Genomic DNA, 14886 nt, shown 5'->3' with positions numbered 1-14886 from the left:
AATGAAAACTTTCTGGCAGATATATTCTGTCCACAAGTTCTAGTACCTACAAAGCTAACTCAGGGGTCTGTGGGTAAATATCCTTATTAAAAAACAAACAAACAAACAAAAAAGCCCATATGCTCCTTCCTCTAGTAAATTATTTGTGCAGGAGTGACCTGGGCAAAATTGTGTGAATCGATGCTTAGGGCAGAATGAAGATTCAGATGGGATGGACTGAGGCAAGTCAGAAAGATGTTTGTAGACACAGGCAAGGAGAAGAAAGTGAATGGGTGTTACCCAAAGACTTATGTCCTTCTAAGCAGAAAGCTAGTCAAATGGGAATAGAAATAGTTCATGGAGCCCGTGTAAACAGTTAACTAGGTATAAAAACACTCTGAAAAAGGTTACATAAAATACACGTCTTATTTGTATTTCAGAGAAGCTGTGAATTTAATTTTTCTCTTCAGATAATGTGTATATTGTGAGGCAAGCAGCATTAGCTAGTAAAAATTTTAAAATAGCCCCATCAAGACAGTTGTTTCTGTAAAATACAAAGTTCAGCAAGTCCATCCAACTTTTATGAAAGTATTAAGCAGGAAAAAAAAAAAAAGATGAGACACACAGAATTGAGTTAAAAGAAAAGTCACTACTAGTTATTCATTAAGCCATTTTTAGAGGAACCAAGGGTTGAAAATTTTCTTCCTGCAGGATCCTAGGTCTAGGGTTAATCTAGTGCAATCCCCTTTTGAATGACTCACTTGTCCAAGGTCAAAAAGGAGACAGCCAAGAAGCACAAGATTTGAACCCAGATTGCTGAGTCTAAAGCTAGTGTGTTTCCAATTTAACACAATGTCTCTTTTTCTACTAAGAAATTCAACATTCCAGGTATTTCTAAAAGGAATGCTGTTGGTTTTCTATTAAGGAAATACTATTTGTAGGTAAACAGGACATCACATGAAATAAAGGACATCAATTCTAATCACTTCAAATCTACGCTTAATCTTAAAATCTCATTAATATACCATTTCAAAACAATATTTACCTAGCTTGAAAACAGTTCCCTCCAAAGTGCATAGGAATGAAAGTACAGTCTATTTTTTTTGGGGGGGGGGGAAGAAAGTATCTCTGATCTATATTTCTCCCTTCTTCTGCAATAAGGAATTAATCAGGATGAAAGGAAATAGTTATTCTTCAAGGAACAGACAAGAGGATTCTAATTTAAGCTCAAATCATAAGGTACCTAAGAATCTCTTTAATCCATAATGTAACCCTGAGCTCCATTTCATAAAATATGTACGTGCAATTTGCTTAGAACTCTGTATTTTACAATAGCTAATTAGCCAAGCTTACTTTTCAACTACCTTGTGATAGTCTTAATGAATCTGGTGCGTGTTGGATTTCCATGACATAAATACTTCTTACTTGTGATTCTGAGTAAATAGCTCTAAAACTCTTCCTTAGTGTGTCCCATTTGCCAGGAATTTCTTAAAAGGCAATAAGAGTAGAGGCTACCACCTTACTCAAGACCTCACCCCTGATGTGAAAGTGAATACCTACTTCCATGGAATTTGAATTCTTTCAACACATTCCAGAGACCATTCAATTAATGATTCAGATTCAAAATGAGTTTACTCCTTACACAGCTGGGAATTTATTGTGTGATCAAATCTATAATTATTTTTACACCTTTGTCTACAAACAATGAACTGAATGCTAATTTTCCATATCAATGCATTTATATAAAGTGCATATTTGGACCATAGTTAAATATTAACTTTTAACAACTGATAAGAATAACCCATTAAAAGGTGTTCTGTTCACAAGGTGGGGTAAGAACAAGATTCTTTCTAGCCAACTGTTATTTCTGATGTGAAAGCATGATAATAATTTATTTCACTTCTAAAACTAGACTCAGATTTTATCTCTATTAAAAAAATACCTCATGCTTACTGAAAGTCTTCAAACATTTCTGAACACTGTGCAGGTGCAAATTATGTTTGTGGTACATTTAAAAGGGAAACTTTTGAAGTTTGATCAGTAAACTCTATCCCTACTACATCAGATATCATACATCCGCCATGCTGATTTGCTTTTTCTATCTTTCCAGATTAATACACACTCAGCTAAAATATTCCAAGATCAAATTCTACAACAACATTCACCATTTGCTAATTATCATTTTGTTTTAGGGCTCACAGCATATATATTTCTAATTCTAAATGAGAAAGATTTCCCCAACTTCCAATGAAATGTTCAAATCTCAGCCTACCCACATAGGACCTGGATGACCTTGGACAAGTCACTTAAAGCCCATGACCCTCAGTTCTTCCTTGGTAAAATGAGGGGGCTGCAGGGGGATGGGATCTTAGGTCTCTCCCAGGTCACAAACTCGGCACGTGTCTTCCAGCAGCATTTTTTCTCCTTTTGTACACCTATTATCTAAGACGAGCAGATAAAAGTCTCTGCTCTGTCTCTAGCAGTCTCTGTGCAGGGGTCCTGGAAGCAATGGCTGGTTCCCTTTTGTGACCTTACTAAGTAAATTGCTTCACTTTCCTGAACCTCAGTGTCCTCATTTGTAAAACAGGGATAAAGACCCCTTTAATACCTACTTCACAGAGTCAAAGCGATAGACAAGGAAGGGCAAGTTGGTAACTTCTGATTCTGTACTTGGAATACCTGAATTATACCAAATGTAGGTATTCTGATGTGATCTGGTCCAGAGAGATGAGATTCTAATATATAAAAACCCTGCATCTACACTTGGATGTACCTTTTCCCCTCCTAGGTATCCTCTTCCTAGGCTGCTTTGTCACTGGCCAACACTAGATAAAAGGCTAACATGGGATGTATTATGGTCATACCTTAAAACACTGACTAGCTTACCTCATTAAACACAGGGTACATGACGGCATATAGTGGCATAGAAACCATAGAAGTGGTCTCAGCTTCATTCTTCATCTCTTCCATTGTCATCCTCATTCAAAGACCAACTACAGTAGAAAAACAGTGCTAAAAAGTAGAGGACTCTTCATTCACCGCAGTGTTTTCCTTTTCTTTTGTGTCAAGAATGGACGATTAAAATATACTGACCTGTTTTGGAAGAGAAAAAAAAAAATATATATATATACACACACACATATATGGGGGTGTGTGTGTGTGTATATACACATATAAAATTCAATCACGATAAGACATATCAAAATGTTTTACCTTTTAAATTAAAGGATTTACAAATGTCTTTTCCAGACTAAAATAACGTAATCCCAACTAGGTATTTTCCCTTCTGCCAATAGGCATTCCTCTTTCCCAATAAGATTGGGTTAGCACTTTATTAATAATCTTTATTCAGAAAGGGGCGACTAGGTTGTTGTTTGTCCTTCATTCTCAAAGAGGACCATTACATCAGGACAATGGTGGCACGACACGCAAGTGATTTGGATTTAAGTGAGGCAGGGCTGTGCAAGGTCACTAGCCTCACTTTCTCCTTCTGAGCCCTCTGGGTCCAGTGGCAAGACACAGATCAGGATGACTGGAGATGGCCCTAAGGGGAGACTAGGAGACAAAGACAAGAAGAATTCATGACCAAACACTGAAAAATTTTGGTTGGGAGGAGGGAGAGAGAGGGAAAACTGGAGTGAGGAAATTTTGCAGCCTAAGAAAAGCGCTCATTTTTGAATCAAAGATAAATTTTAAGTAAAAATATATGACTACTTTCAAAGATACACTTACATAAAGGAAATGAAAAGTTATTGTTTGAAATGAAATTATAAGGAAGCACTGTCATCAACCTTTAGCACTCTTGATATTACTCATAAGTCATACATTGTTTTATTCATTCAAAAAAAAGATTATTTAGAATCCACTGTGGAAGAGGATGTTGGTGAGAAGAGGGAGATACGAAGATAAAGAGGTTCTCATTTTTTATGATCCAGGGACCTAAGATCTGGTAGAAAAGATACGCTGTATACAGATCTATAATATAAGCTAAAAGGTTTATGTGTACATTCCTTTGGTGACTTTTTCTTCCCGTGTCCTGTGGAGGTGACCCTATGGCCCATGAGAAACAAGCCTAGGTCCTTGGCCTTTCTGTTAATTCTATCCAGTTCTAGTTGAAGGAAGCGGAGTCTCCCACCTTTGGTGAAAAAATGAGCCAAGGAATCCGAAAGTCAAAACGCCAGCCAAGTTTTACAGCCAGCACATTATCAATCATCAATGCTCCATGAGCAAGGGCTGAGCTTGCCAAGTGACCTTTTGGAATCCTGCCTAGTGGAATGAATCGTCCAGCAATCCTGATGTACCTAGACATGAACTTGGTGGGACCAATGTTATGTAGGAACTGAGCTAAGTTTGGAGCTAATCTCCCAGAGACCAAAGTGATACAAGAGTGACTATGCTAACTCCCTCTCCCTCTCTTTCTCCTCTGTGGAGTTTCCTGGCCAGCTTTCTTTTCTCAAAAACCAAGCCTTAAACCCAATTCACTTTGGAGCTCATAAACTGGACAACAGTAGGTCCCTGCCCAAGCACCATTTAATGGGGGCTCTCCTTGCTCAGAGTCAATGTAAATAGTAACTGTTTCTCTTTTGGCCAGCAACCCTGAAGAGTCTTCTCCTCTCCGTTTGATTTTTTTTTTTAATTAAAGGGGCCATCCCTTGACTCACTTCTTAAAGAGGCCTATTCACTGAATGGGCATTACCTCACTCAAAGAGAAAACTTGAAAAGACCTTAGCTTAAAAGGGCCAGGGTCTCCCATCGTATCCCGGGCCATCTTCAATCAATGAATATCTTGCCACTGGACCCAGATGGCTCTGGAGGAGAAAGTGAGGCTGGTGACCTTGCACAGCCCTCACTCACTTAAATCAAAGTCAACTGCAAGTCGTGTCATCATCTCCCTGATGTCATGGTCCTCTTAAAGAGTGAAGGACAAACACAAAAAGAAATGTTGGTAGGTTTGTTCTTACTGTTTCAAGGATGTTCAAAGTGCTGTAAGTGTTCAAAGGAGAGAAAGATCACTTTTTGGCTGCAATGATTGGGAGTCTGTAGAGAGGTAGCATCTGGACACAGGATGGCTAGGAGTTTGACAGGCCAAGATCAAATAGAAGAAGTTAGGAAGTAGTAAGTAAGCATTCTAGGCAGAGGCTATAGCAAGCAAGGGCAGAAGTGGGAAAGTGCATAGTACAGAGTGGCAAGACATGGATGGAAAGAAAAGTTGGATCCAGAGGGCCTTGAACACCAAGTAGAGTTTGAATTTTGTTCCATAAGAGGAACTATTTGTGGTTTTTCAATATGACACGGTGATCAGAATGGTGATTTAGTTAAGATTAATCCAACCAGTAGGAAAACATTCAGGAAACTATTCAGGAAGCTGTAGCAATTATCTAGACTAGGTAACAAGGGCTTGAAGTAAATAAAGTTATTGGCAAAAGAAATCTTAAAAGATAAATGTACAAGAAATGGAGGAAGCATAAATAATAGAACTTGGTAGCTATTTGGGTATGGGGGAAAGGGAGGCATATCATGCTCTGTGAAGCAAGTGTTCCTTTATTACTTTTAACGGACAACCAGATCTGCAGGACAGATTGAAATGTGGCCACCAGCTCCTGTCTACTGCCTGTGACAACTATATTATTCTTGGCTAAAAACCTTGTCTCTTTAATCCAAATAAGTACAAGTGTTAACAAACACAAAATTTTACTAGGCAGCTGAGCAAATAAGTAATAAACAAGCAAAGGTGCCTCAAACCTAGATGAGAAAGAAGTGACAAGTTCAGTTTCAGTACTGTTGAGTTTAAGGTGCCAACTGGACATACAGGAGGAGATGTCTAGAAAGAAGATGAAAATCTAGGGATGGAGCTCAGGAGAAAAGCTGGGAACAAAAATATAACTTGCAAGTCATTCCGACATAGATCATAGTCAAAGGCACGGAAGTTTAGTTCCTGAGATCACCAAGAGAAGTAATAAAAAGAGATGATGATGATGATGACAGAACTTTAGGAGTCACCAAAAAAAATGGAGAAAGAGAGTAAGGAATCAGAACTGATGGAACATCTGGCATTTCAAGAAGGAAAGACTGGTCAGTTAATGCTACGGAGAAGTCAGGGAGAACTTGGGACTGAGAAAAGCTAATCGGATCTGACAATCACGAGGCAATTTTATTGGGAAGAATTTTAGCTAATTGGCATAGAAAGAAACCTACAAAGGATCAAGGAGTAAATGAGCAGCAGTGGAGAGGCAACACACACACACTCTCTCTCTCTCTCTCTCTCTCTCTCTCACTCTTCCCCACTTTCTTGGAAGCTTGGCAAATTAAAGAGAAAGACTGAGAAAGCATTTATTAGGTGCTTCCTATGTTGCCACCAGGCACTACGCTAAGAAATCATCTGAGATGGTCTAAGAATAGAAGAAGTTCTGAAAGAAGGCTGGAGGTCCCTTCTAATTTTGCCTAGAATTTCTCTCCTAATTAATACCTGCTATTTCTAACCACCAGCATTCTATATAAAATTTACAACTATGTACCTCTAATTCTGTTTTATTGATTTTGCTTGAAATATCAGTATTGAGATGGCAGGAAATGGTATCTTTTTAATAAGTGTTCTTCTAGGTGCTTTATGATCAAATACACTTTATGATGACTAAAAGGTGACCCTACAAAAATGACTTTCATTTTTTCCTTGTAAATGTGTACTATCTCAGTTATTTATGGGTTAATTAGTGTGCTGGTCTGGGAACCTAACTACCACTTATAACATCATTTCTCTGAGAAAATGTGATTTGAGTTCCAAACCATAGATCAAAATTTGACAGAACCTACATAATCAATACATATATTCTCAAAACCAATAAATGAACTTTTTGACTATAACCTTTTCATACAGTAGAAACTATCTGAACTAGAACTTTAAAACCAGATGTGAAGTTTCACCTAAATTACCTAAAAATGGATTTTCATGATGATCTCTTAGGATTATTAAGTAGTAAAGTTTTTTTTTTAAAAGCATATTTTGTTTCTACTTACTAGGTTAAAATATGCTTCCCACGAGACACCCAGCCAGTTTCCCTACTGGGCTCTCTCCCCTAGGAGTGGGGTGCTGGGCCTGCTCTGGTTCTTGGTACAGAAAAGTAAAAGTGGCTAAACTCCTTTGCTGTCATCACTGGTTACCTTTTGTCATCAGGGCAAAGTAACAAGTTATTACTTCTTATACAAAGTACACTGGTGGTAATCAATCATGATAGAAAAACAATTAGCAACTTCAGTTTTTACCTAGCTTTAAGTCAGGCACTTGAGCAAACTTGTTTATTGGCACAGAGGGTGTGTGAGTGACCAGCGCAGTGGGCAGAAAAACCACTGCCCCAGTAAAGAAACCTTGAGGTCCTTCACCCTGCCCCGCCCAATGCTGCTGCCCTCTACTGAAGGGCAGGCCCAGCACTCAGAATCACCATTTCCGGAAAACAATCTTACTCACCTCCATCTGGAATACTGAGATAACTTTAGAACCGAGAAAGATCCTGAAACTATTTGCCTTCAGGAAGTATCAGGACAGAAAGATTGCACAGAGCTCCCTTACAGAAGACAGCTGGGGTGCTAAAGTTCATTCTGCATTTGAACCCTCACCAGAGGGGACTGTCCTGCTTTTCTTGTAGATAAAATCCTGTCTGCTCCTCTTTTTGTACAGGCCCTCTAGACCTGCTTTCAGACCTCCTCAAAGCAAGAAAAGTCTGTTTCTACTCTGCATAGAGGTATTAAATTATGACTGGCTGTTTCATTAGAAAATGTGATAGGCCCCAAGTACTCAGACAAGATCAGAACCATATAACAGGTCCTATTTTTATTACTACAACCATCATTTGTACTACTCTTTACGTCAAGTATTATTAAACTTTTAAAAAAATCTACTTTTTCCCCAAATCCTTCATGTAGAAAAGTCATTTCTATTTCTATTATTTCCCTTTTCTAGCTCTCCTAACCTCTTAGTTACTGATCTCCTCAGTAAGAGCCCCAAGATCCAACAGAGCCATTAAATATCTGACAACAAAAAGGGAAAATGAAGCACAAACAAATTCTATTGTCTAGTTTTAACAAGGCCGGGCCTTAGTCACTTTCATTGTCTGCCTGGAATAGTAAATAGAGTGCAGGACCTCAAGCAAAAAGAGGTGAGTTCAAATTCTTACTCAGCCATTTCCCCGGTTGTGACTCTAGGGAAACCACCTAGCCCCTCTCAGCCTCAATTTCCTCAACATCTGTAAAATGATGATGTCTTGAGCCCGTAAAGGATGCTGTGGTGATCAAATGACATATTTGTAAATCACTTTGTAAATCTCAAGAGCTACATAATGTGAACTATTAGGTATCTAGTTTCCAAACGCAGCAAAAATTTCAAATCTAGTTGAATTCTGCTTCTGTGCAGAAGGATTTCAAAACGTTGGACCCCAAGTGAAAAAAGGTACATGCGCAGTAAGTGTAGAATTCTGAATGTACGTGGCAAAGTTTCACTTTGTGTGTAGTTTCCTCACATACAGAGGCAGGCGCGTTGACAAGGCTCTCAAAATCCCTCTCATCCATTTGCCTTTACCATTTCCTAAACCTCTGTGACCTTGGGCAACGTCTCTGGACTCTGGTTCTCTCCTATTAAATGATGGAGGGTGAACTAGGTAGCCTAGAAGGCCCCCTTCCGGTTTCTATCTACAATCTATGATCTGTCACAGACACAGAAAGTTACTTCCAAGCCCATGAAAATTTTTTCTACCTCAACCACTAAAAGCCATCCAATAATGTTAATAAGTCAGTCTTCCCAATTTTGTGATTCAGGGTTGCTAACTTTACATCCTACCCTTGAGCTAGCTTTGTGAACCATTTCAGTCTAACTTCTGGTTAAGCTTGATTGAGTCTTGTGCTTCTGAGACCATCCCATAATCACACAGTTTTCCTTAAGATGCACCCTTCTTGCTAACTGCCTAATGAAGCACAAGATGGGTTCACAATCTCTTCTTGCCCACCCTGGGCCACGTGCTCTCTCTGCCTGGAGCCAGAGCTAGGTAAATGTGATGTTCTCAAGCCTACTTACTAGGCTGCAAAGAACAGGGCAGGCTGGCTTCCAATGTCATCACTAAAAAACCTTTTGTGGCTTTTTCAAAATGTAGCTGCAGCTATTTATAGGATTCTCCAAATTGGAAGAAAACCATTGAGTCCAAATACCTCCTTTACCAAACAGATGAGTCACCAGAAGCTATTTGCCCAAAGTCACAGGTAAACATCACCTGGGACAGGATTGGAACCCAGATCCTTTAATTCCAACTTTAGCACACTGACATCATACCATGCAGGGTCAGCAGAGGATAGGCAGAAAAGGAAACAAGAAAAAGAAAAAGGGCCTGTAGGAGAAAGGATATAGAGATAAAAGGATTCGGTCTAAGAACAGAAGCATTTTCTGTCCTTTAAGAAAAGAAATTGATGAGACTCCAGAATATTAAAAGGAAGGGCCCTCGAAGATCAACTCACCCAAGGCGGGGAGATACTTTTAGGCAGACAGACCAATACTAGCAGAGTACACAGAATGAGACCAGGGCTGGATCATGAACCACAAGACCCAGATCACAGTCAGAGCCTTCCCACTTTCTGGCTGGGTGACCAAGGTCTGTCAAGGGAACTGCCACCCTTCTAGGCACCCAGATGTGCAGCCCTGGAGTTATTTCTCAACTCATTCTCACTCACATCCCACACCTCACTTCTATCCCTTCTCTTCACTCGCTCTCCATCCCACCCTAATTCAAGCCCTCATCACCTCTGGTCTAGTCTACTGCAAAAGTCTCTTCATGAGTCTTCCTGACTCTCATCCCACAGCTGTCAATGCTACCCTGTACTCCTAAGGTACAGGTCTAACCATGTCACTCCTGGACCTCAACAGACGACTGTTCTCTAGGCAGTAAAAGGCACAGTGGACAGAAGGCAAGGCCTGGAGTAATTTGGCCTCAAACACCTATCAGGTGACCCTGGGCAAGTCATTAACCTGCCTGCCTCAGTTTCCTCACCTGTAAAATGGGATTAATAATAGCACCAGTCTCTCAGGTTTATTGTGAAGATTGAACGGAATAATATTTTTAAGTGCTTGGCACACTGTAGACACTATATAAATGCGTGTTCCTTCCCTCCCCTCTGCCTCTAGAAGGAAATATAAACTCCTCTACTTGGACTTTAAGCCCTTCACAACTCAGCTAAAATTGTTCAAATCAAGAGTCAGCCCATGTCCACCACCCTCCCTCTTAGACGTATCACATGGTATGCCCTTCCCTTTCTGGCCCAGCCATACTGGCTTCCTTGCCTCTTCACATCGAGTGATCTTCTATCTCCCATCTTTATGCCTCCAACGGCCTGCCATGCCCCATTCCTGGCAATAAGTCTCTCCTCACCTCTGCCTCTTGGAATGCCTAGTTGCTGCAAAGTTCATCCCAGCTGAACTTTCTCCATAGAGCCTGTTCAGACCTCAGCAGAAGTCAGGGCCTCCTCCTTGATATGACCCTCTATATGTTCTGTATTTATTTACCGAGGATCATAAATATACAGCTGGAAGGCACCTTCGAGACCATCTAATCTAATATCCTCATTTTATCCATGAGGAAATGAAGCCAAGAGAGAGAAGCAACTTACTCAGCATCACCCAACTATTCGGTGGGGACGGGGTCTTCACGTCCAGTGCTTCTGCCACGAGCCTGGCAGCTTGCCTTTATCACTGCGGTCCAGCAGCCTTCTCATCCCGGAAAATGCCTCCACCATGGGGGCCTTCCCACACTAGGAGATCGAACTGCTCCTGAGGCCCCTTCCTCTAACTGGCTGTTTGCTCACAGAAAACATAGCACAGGGCATGCATAATCAGTGCTTGCTGACTTGATTTCTTATACATTTATATGAATAAAACTCCTTCAATTCTTTGTTTCTCCAGAGCCTCATCTGGTGTGTGATGCCTCAAAGGTAATTAATAACTATTTTGGTGACTGGCTCTGCCTTTCCAGGTCTCAGTTTCCTGATCTGTAGCTGTGGGCTAGTGTCAAGAACAACAGATGTAGGTCCTCTGTTCAAATCCTAGCTCTGCTACTCATATCTTTGTGATCTTGTGCCCTTTAAACTTTGTGGGGGGCCTTGATTTCTTCATCTGTAAAACACTGGGGAAGGACCAGGTAAGTACGAAGTCTCCTAGTGCTAACAACATGTGAGTTCCAGGCCAGTGCTGTTACTTGTATACCATACTAAGGTTTCACCCTGGTTTTCTGTTAAAGGTTGATAGACAAGGAGCTGACATTATCTCATCTAACTGTCACAATAACACTTCGAGTAGTACCCAGTGGTGTTACTATTTCCACTTCACAAAAGAAGAAACCAAGGTTCAGTAAGGTGGTAAGTCATTTGCTCCTGGTCACACAGGTAACAAATGATAAAGGTGAGACATGACCCCTAGGGTTACTGACACCACATTCAGGACTATTTTCACTATGTTGTATCCTAACTATAGTTAAGAGGCAACATGGGTAGTGGAAGGAGCATGGAATTAAACCTGCGTTTAAATCTCCATCCTGACACTTAGCACTTAAGTGCTCCTGGGCACAGTAAATTAATTTTTCTGGGCCTTGGTTTCCTCTTTTACAAGATGAAAAAGGCGACTTCCAAGGTCCCTTCCAGTTCTAATCTTACAAACTTATCAATACTTCCCCATAAAAGTTAGGTAAGTGGGCTATCCATACTATTTGAACTCATTTGAAAACATGAGTACATTCAAATGTATCACAGAGGAAATTTTCCCCATCCCACTGGGAAACCTTGAGGATGCCAAGGGAGTTGGGTAGGTGGTCAATTATTCGGACTGTGTCACTGTTCCAAGAGCTGGGCACAAAAAACTAGTTCAAAGGCTCAAGTAGAAATGATTGTCCTCACAGCTCAACAGACTGAAGCTGTCCCTTAGATCCCCTTCAAGTCTGAGCCCTCTGGCAACATAAGAGAGGTGCTGACACATCACGTCACAGAAAAGTGCTGTACCCTGAGTCAACAGGGAGTTTTGGAAGAGAGATTTCCATGGACATCAAGGCCCATTGTCCTATGATTTCCAAATGTGAAGGTATACCGAATGAGGCTTTTTTCTCTGTATTCATCATAACTGAAATCTACATTTATATCACAAATAAAGACAATTCTTGACTCAATTATATCAGTTATATTCTCAGTGTTTTTTCATCAGTAGCTATGCTTGGTTTCAGCTCCAAGGCACAGCATGCCTCCTCCTCCAGGTGAAGCTGATCCTCACAAATCTCATCACCATGCTGACGGGTGCAACACCTGGGCACCCTCAGCTGCCTTTCTCCTCTGATTGGAGGGCTGGAGCAATAAACTCTTCCCCAAAACTTTCTTTAGACAAGGCTCAGAACTTTACAGCCAACCTCCCATTTTCCATCAGCTGCTCTGCCTGGTTTCTACTCCCTAGAACATAAATGCCCCTGAGTGACTCCCTCCCACTCCCCTTTTCAGCTCCCTTATATTCCTTCCCCTATTAGATGGAGGGGTGACTAGGTGGCACAGTGGACAGAGTACTGGGCTTGGAACTGGGAAGATTTCTCTGCCCAAGTTCAAATCTGTCCTCAGACACTTGGTAACTGTGTGACCCAGGGCAAATTACTTAACACTGTTAGCCTCAGTTCCTCATCTGTAAAATGATTGGAGAAGGAAATGCCAAACCACTTTAGTATGTCTGTCATGAAAATCCCAAATGGGAGCATGGAGAGTCAGACACAACTGAAAGAAATGAACAACAATTAGATCGCAAGCTCCTTGAGTGCAGAGAGTATCTGTATTCCCAGAATTTAGTCCAGTCCCTGGCACATAGTAGACTCTTATAAAATTTTTGGTGAATTGAATATTATCTGTACTCAAACATAATTTATAACCCTTTAAAAAAATGGACTCCCAACTGAGGACACAAGGAATGTAACCCTCCACAACACAGAGTGGGTAACAAAGACCTGGGCTGGGAAAGTGGGCACCAACCACTAAGCTGACTGGGTCTGTGTGCTCTATTACGAGGCCAGGTTCTCTAAAGGAAGTCTCTGGGAGGTTTCTCAACCTATTTCATCTAAGATGCACAGGATTTCTGTGACAAGATGTTTATGCTAGTGATCTTCCCTTCTAAGATACAAATTCTAAATTACATACATAATACTCCCCCCAAAACAAAACAAAACAAAAAAACAATATGTTGGAACCCTTTATAGCACAGTATTTAAGAACAGGCCCCTATATGGGTTAATTATGTAGTTAGTTACACTTCAGAGAATAATTTGATCAAGGAGAGGAATACCCTAACACTAACTAGTTACATGGAAATAACATATTAGGCAAAAGAAGTGTCATTCTCTATGTCTGAAGCTGGCTCTGCCACTGTGTGGCACGGGCAAGTTATTTTGAGATGCCAGAGGGAAAACCTCGACTGCCCTCAAAAAAAGGCTCATTCCCACACTCTTTGGAGGTTCCACTGAGAGGCTGCCCCTTACTATAGAAAGCCTTTCCTGATGTGATGGCTAATCATTTCTGTCTACCCTTAAATGCTCTGACATCTGCCTTCTTACATGTGGTATATCCTAGTAAGGTGCGGTCCTTGGGGGCCTTTATATATCCAGTGACAGGCAGCATGGCACCTTAATCCAAGGAGGCACTTAATAAATATGGATTGAAGAGAAGAAGCACAGCTACCACCAAGTGGCTCTGAACCTAACGGTCAGGTCTAGTTAGACTTCCGGCCGTGGATATATCTGTAAGCAGAGGACTGCCTCTACCCCCAGTGGGAAGTGAGAGGACCTAGTCACTTGGCTAGACTTGAATGGGGTGGGGTGATGGGGGTGGTGAGATGGGGAGCGGGGGGGGGGGGGAACGGGACAGGACACTATGCCACTCAGTTGTTGCTTTCCCACTGTCCATGGGAAAATGAAATACTTTGTATGATAGTATGAAAAAAAACCCATTAATTTAAGTGATGTGAATTTAAGTATTTACTATTTATTCTAAATGATGCCCTGAACAAACCCCATCTGAAGTGTTATGTTCAATGTGTCCCTATTTTAGGAATGACATGGACAGGATGAGCAGGATGAGAGAACTAGAGACCAGGTAAATCATGGAATGACTGAAGGAAAAAGGGACATTTAATCTAGAAAAAAAGAATGATAGCTGTCTTCTTCACATGTGTAGAAGGATTAGATTTCTTCTGCCTGGCCCCAGAGGACAGAACCAGAAACAATGAGGGAAACTCCAGAGGCAGATTTAGGATCCAGGAAAAGAAATACTTTCTAATATTCAAGCTGCCTCCAAGTGAAATGGAATCAGGAGACAGAAAGTTCCTTGTCATTAGAGGTCTTCAGGCAGGGGCTAAGACTTACTGGGTCGGGTTGTAGTGAGGATTCATACTCATGATGGCTTTGATAACTTCTGAAGGCAATCCTTCCCACCTTAGATTCTATGAGATACAACAAAGTAATGGATAGGCACATAGTCAAGTGATGGCCAATAACTTCACAGTAGGGTTTGGTCATAATGGATTAAAAATACTATTCAGAAATAATACTGGATTATCTCAATTAACCTAACAATTTTGTGAGGTAGGTACTATTATTATCATCATCCCCATTGTACAGATGAAGAAACTGAGACTGGGAGGTGTTAAGTGATTTGCCCAGGGTCACTTAGTAAATGTATGTAGTAAGGAGTTGAATTCAGGTCTGTCTCCGTGTATGCTCCAAATCCTTAGAATTTCATAAGGCCAATACAGTAAAAATTACAATTGAGTTTTATCCCAAAAGTTTGTTTGTATGTCAACTCGTTGAAATGATAAGAGATTTCCTCCCACAGTCCTAAGAAATTTTGCTGATAGCAATGACT

General features: G+C 40.7%; 1 protein-coding gene across 1 annotated transcript in view; it reads right to left on the bottom strand.

Annotated features, from left to right (window-relative positions):
• Positions 1 to 14886, bottom strand: part of PDCD10 (programmed cell death 10) — a 50124-nt gene that overhangs the window by 26465 nt on the left and 8773 nt on the right. The window contains exon 2 of the mRNA XM_027876164.1: positions 2866 to 3072. Within this exon, the coding sequence (XP_027731965.1) occupies positions 2866 to 2961 (96 nt within the window). The 5' untranslated portion in view covers positions 2962 to 3072. The remainder of the gene's footprint in view (positions 1 to 2865; positions 3073 to 14886) is intronic.

This window comes from Vombatus ursinus, unplaced genomic scaffold, assembly GCF_900497805.2.
Source record: "Vombatus ursinus unplaced genomic scaffold, bare-nosed wombat genome assembly UNPS02014810.1, whole genome shotgun sequence".
In the NCBI taxonomy this organism is placed as follows: domain Eukaryota; kingdom Metazoa; phylum Chordata; class Mammalia; order Diprotodontia; family Vombatidae; genus Vombatus; species Vombatus ursinus.
Note: the sequence above shows the minus strand (reverse complement) of the source record. Positions and strands in the feature narration are given on the sequence as shown.